Genomic DNA, 5,478 nt, shown 5'->3' on the forward strand with positions numbered 1-5,478 from the left:
CTTGTGTATCATTTTTAAATATGAAATGTGGTAGAACCGTAGCGATTCAAAACATCAACGGATTACAGATTTCGATTGTTATAACGTAAATTAAAAATCGATTTATTACTATTTTCACGTTGTTTACAAACAACTAAGAGTGACGAGATTAGATTTATCGTCGTTGATTGTTTAAAAATCAGAAAGCTTAAAAATGCCAATAAAGACAAAGGAAATAAAAGGAATATTAATACCTATAGAAGAACAAGTAAGAAAAATATAACAATTTTATAATATTTTCATATTATAATAATATATTTTTTATATTATTTATTTCTTTTTTGTGAAATGAAATAATATTTTAATACATTCGATATCTTAGGTAAATAAATTGAAAGAATTAATAAATACTAACCCTCATAATGAAAATGTTTCTATGTCGAAAAAATCTGTTCTCTTTGAACAATTGGAATGTTTGGGAGAAAAATTTGATTTACTATCGAAAGAAGAGATTAATGATTATGAAGAAATGGAATCAAAGATCACTAGTATCGTGGAAGAATTTTGTTCCTTAGAATATATTAATGAATCTGTACGTTAAAACAAAATATAAATATTAATTTCTTATCCACTTTTATAATAAATTTTTTACAGATTGAAAATATAGATAAACAAATGGCAAATCAAATTTTGTCTACTGTATTAGACAAGTTTAAGTTAGCTCTTGAAGCTTTAGAAAAATTAGAATGTTTGCCATTGAAGCAAAGATTGACAGATTGTTTGGATTATATTAGAGAAATGGGTCAAGCTAATGAAATTGAACATTTTCAGAACATTAAGGTATAAAAAAATATAATATAAAAATTTTTATAATATAATTTATTTCATATAATTATATCGATGTTTAGATAAATGAATTAATATTATATATAAATATAAATAAAATATTTTCTTATCAGGAATTGGGCTCTTGCATTTTGGAATTGCTTGGACCATTACAAATATATAGGAAAAGCTTAATGTGTCAACTATTAGCTGAAAAGATCATATTATATTTGTGTCAGTTGTGTGCAGCATTTAAACTGTTAGTACAATTAGTACAAGAGCAGCATCGCCTAAATGCACCAATTTATGTAATAAAATGTTTTATGATCTCTACATTTTAAAAGCATACACAAGCATATTCTAATAGGATACTTATGCTTTATTTGCATAGAATTGCAAGAAATATGTGTGTGAAAGACTTTGCTTTTGCTTGAAGATGATAATAGAAATATTGGATATGTTAGATCCATTACCAGAAGATGAAGAATTTGAACAAAAAAATCATTTTGTTTATAGGTAATTTAATTTCAATTACTTTTAGAAAAATAATATTTTACATTTGTGTTTATTTTAATAGTTTATTTTGTATTTAGAATGGACTTGGTATTGGACATCTTATCAGAAATGCCAAATAAATCACTACAAGATCAAATACAGGAATGCAAAGATTTATGGTTTCGAATAGAAGATGTGTTTTCATATGCAATGGCTATTGCACAGGTTTGCAAACCTTGCAATTTTAAAGCAATAACTGGAACTTGTCAATCCATTATATCAGAATATGAGAATTTAAAATTTCAATTAACTTCGGAATCATCTGATACAGCATTGAATAATTTGTTTATGAATAGTTTGAGCGATGCACTTTATCGTTTAGAACGTAAAATTAATGTATCGGTATTAAATCTTGTTATGGAAGTTTTTAGTGATCCTTTTCATGCTCTAAGGAAACTTGTTACAATCTGTGGTAATTCATTAAGCGCTAAAAAACGATCTAAAAATGATTTATCCAATGCTATAGAAGATTTCGATCAAATAATAGATAAATCCATGCAAATTGGACTATTTGCTATTGCCTCTTGTAAAGATAGAAATCGTAAGTTAAATCATATAAATTGATAAAATTTGTATCGTTATCTCATTATTTATTCTTTCAATTTTTAAATTATTTCAGGAATTAATCAAATACGAAATTGTTTGGCAAGTCTTGAATCTTTAGAAACTGAATTGATTTCCGCCATTACTATGTTTTATTTACATCCAGACAGCAAAGAGATACGAGCAAATGTAAAGTTATTAACTGCACAATGGCAATTAGAAGTCAATAAATTACATGATGCAATTAATCTGATTATGGATTCTGCTGCTTATTGTCAAGTATTTTTTAATAAATATATGTCTGCATAATTATATATAATAAAAATTAAAAACAACTTTTAAAAAAAATTACATATTATTCATTTAGGTAGTTTTAGATGATCTTCAAGATCGTATTTCAGAAATGTCGAATTGTCTTGACAATAGAAAGCCTGTTACTCAAGCACAGGTACAAAGCGTTGTGCTCAGGTCGTTATCACTCTCTCGCCAAATTAGTATTACAATAAACGATATTGGAAGTGATATCGTTGAAAGACAAACAATAATGATGATTAGAGAATTAAAAGCTGGTAAATATTTATTATACTTTTAATTTGTTTTTATTGTATGCAACTTTATAATCATTTCTTATTACTTTGAAGCAATTTTTGAAGCTGATGCTGCTTCAAAAAGTCTTTTAATAGAAAACGCTACCGAACCACAACAATTACGAGTAATAAAAAGATGCGAATTAATATTGAATGTAGTAAAACGGTTACATCCCGCTTTAGTTGCTATTATGAATAATACAATGTTAATGAATACAACTTATGGTAAAAATGGCAAGGGACAAGGTGATACTATTCATGGTACGTTATTTTCTCTCCAATTATTAATTTTTACTGTTATATTCATTTTATACATTTCTTCTTTTCTAGATGTGAGTAATAAATTAACATCTACAATTTATGGATTATCTAATGATAATCATAGAAAACCTTTAACTTATGTAAGAACTCCTTATACAGGTAAGAATGTTTATATAAATATCATGAATTCATGTTTATGCTTTTTAATTATCCGTACGTTTTTTTAGTGAGCAGTTGCAAATCGCCATTATCTATACAAACTGCGAATAGTGTTTCTAGAACGCAATTGAATTTATCGTGTTTGATTCCTTATATTAAAAAGGGACGTGAAATGCGCACCGAACGTTCGGTCATGTATAAAACACCATGCAAAAATGATTCTCTTGATCGATCTTTGATCAATGAAAAAATAAAAAACCGCAGTTTGATTACCATCAGACAACATCTTTTTAGTAGGGATAATATTAGCTCTCATGATGATACATGTTTATCAGAGGAAAGAATGAATCTAACAGGTATGTATAATAGAATGTAAATAGAAAAATATTTCATAATTTAAAAATTTTTAAATTAGATAATTTTAATTAATCATTGATTATTAATATAATAAAACTGTAGGTATTTTAGAGAGATTTGTATTTTCTTGCACAAATTTAACTACGTCATCAAAATCTCACCATGTTGAGAAAACTCAACATGATACAAATACTGATGGATCAGATAAAAAATCTGTTCGACATTTAACGGAATTGGTTGAATGCATCGAAAACCAATCTGATATGACAACAGGTAAAATGGATCAATGTTCTACAATTGGCGGAGGTGATGGTCCATCAATCGTAAATATATCAAAAACTTACGATGATACCCAACGCTTAAGTAATAATACTGAAATAACGCAAGAACGATTATTTGGAGATTAAATATAATTGTTATGAATTACATTAATAATGAAAAATAATGATCTTCATTGAATTTGAAGTTTCAGTACATTGATCGAAAAATACAAATGTTCACAGTTGAAATACAATGTGTTAAAATAGTTTTTATTAAAAATTAAATACAATATTATATTTTTAAATAAATAAAGAATGTATGTGACAGAGAGAGAGAGAGAGAGAGAGAGAGAGAGAGAGAGGAAAAGAGATTAAGAAAGAATGTATTAAGCAAACTCAAGTTCTAATTCAATTTTATATATTTGTAAAATTTTCATTAATAAAAAGATGTTTTTGAATTGAATTATCAAATTATTGATTAATTTTGATTATCTATCAATTACGAATTATATCGAAAATATGCATGTATATGCGATATATCGTATCTCGCAATTTTCGAGTTCAACATTTGTTGAAATCGAAATATTCACGTGATTCACATTTACTTTAATAAATTGATTGCTTCATAGATTTAGTCCGTTAATATATAAAAAGATTATTTATTATAAAATGGGAGCATCATTGATTCCAATATTAATTTTTACAATATTTTGGGGAGTAATAGGAATCGTTTTACCTTTTTTTGTTCCAAAAGGCACTAATCGTGGGTATGTATACTATATAATTCCATTATAATTAATGTAAAAAAATTTTAATTATTAAAGTATTTTTTCTATTATAGGAAAGAAATAAATATAATTATTTAAAGTTATTAATTATATTAAATCTAATAGTAATTTTTTATAAACTTTTCTTTTATAGGATTCTTCAGGTTATGCTTATGTTGACAGCTTTTACATGTTGGTTATTGTAAGTTAATAAATATCAAATAAAGCATTTGAATGAATTTATAAATAATGTTTCAATTAAAATTCAATTTATTATATATTTTATAGCTGGTTATGTTGTTATATGGCTCAAATGAATCCTTTAATTGGACCAAAACTACCTAGAAATACAATTCTTATGATGGCACGAGAATGGGTAAATATATTTTCTTATTTCATAATAATATTAATTCTTTTAAACTTATTAATTATATAGAAAAAATAGAAAATATAAATCTTCTTTATAATATTTTTGTTACAGAGTCATGTTCAATTTGCCGCAACAGATGAGATGTAACAGTTGATCTTCAATAATTACAGAAGAAATTAATCATTTATTATTGATATAATGAATTATTTTTTTTTTTAAAAAATTTTGTAACTAGTGAAATCATATTAATCATGATAAAAGTAAAAAATTTAAATAATTGTTTATTGAAAATTTTAGAACTACATCAAATATTAGTATTTTATCTGATAAAGTAAAGTAAAATATATTTCTTAACAATTAACAATTAACATAAATATTATTAAATATGTATTAATATTTTTAATTAAATTAAATTTTTATTAAATAAAAATATTAATTTTAAATTAATATTTTTATTTAATACAAAATATTAAATAGCAATTTTTATGTTCAAAGTGTTATCATATTGTCATCATTATGTAGCAGGAACAATAGTAGTGATAATAATTAAACAATAGCAATATTAATAAAAGTAATTCATAATCAAATGAAACATTGTTGAATATTATGTGTGTTTCAATTTTTAATTTTATTTTATCTATATTTCAATTTAAAAAATTTATATCGATTTTAAAATTTTTTTGTAAAAAAATAATTGATATTCTATATGAAAATAAATTAATATAATAACGCATTCATATTTATATCTTATATGTAGAAGACTAACACATAATATATATATATAATATACAATATACGTGAATTAAAAGGTATTG

The 5,478-nt window shown here is 24.2% G+C and overlaps 2 protein-coding genes across 3 annotated transcripts; both read left to right on the forward strand.

Moving 5' to 3' along the window:
* Positions 1-21: 21 nt before the first annotated feature.
* LOC100576432 lies at positions 22-3,989 on the forward strand. 2 transcript variants are annotated; one of them, XM_003250238.4, is made up of 12 exons: positions 22-247; positions 362-571; positions 634-819; positions 939-1,112; positions 1,196-1,320; positions 1,398-1,900; positions 1,979-2,181; positions 2,270-2,471; positions 2,544-2,750; positions 2,820-2,909; positions 2,978-3,265; positions 3,369-3,989. In XM_003250238.4, exons 1-12 carry the CDS (start codon positions 194-196, stop codon positions 3,671-3,673), a joined length of 2,547 nt encoding a protein of 848 aa, XP_003250286.1. In that variant the 5' UTR covers positions 22-193; the 3' UTR covers positions 3,674-3,989. The 2 variants fall into 2 exon arrangements, with proteins under 2 accessions (XP_003250286.1, XP_016772073.1); XM_016916584.2 differs by lacking the exon at positions 362-571 and having other exon boundaries at positions 23-247.
* A 108-nt stretch (positions 3,990-4,097) lies between these two features.
* On the forward strand, positions 4,098-4,898 carry LOC552410 (V-type proton ATPase subunit e 2). The gene is made up of 4 exons (XM_624784.6): positions 4,098-4,293; positions 4,448-4,495; positions 4,582-4,669; positions 4,775-4,898. Exons 1-4 carry the CDS (start codon positions 4,196-4,198, stop codon positions 4,808-4,810), a joined length of 270 nt encoding a protein of 89 aa, XP_624787.1. The 5' UTR covers positions 4,098-4,195; the 3' UTR covers positions 4,811-4,898.
* The last annotated feature ends 580 nt before the right edge of the window (positions 4,899-5,478 follow it).

Source organism: Apis mellifera, linkage group LG15 (assembly GCF_003254395.2).
Source record: "Apis mellifera strain DH4 linkage group LG15, Amel_HAv3.1, whole genome shotgun sequence".
Lineage (NCBI taxonomy): Eukaryota > Metazoa > Arthropoda > Insecta > Hymenoptera > Apidae > Apis > Apis mellifera.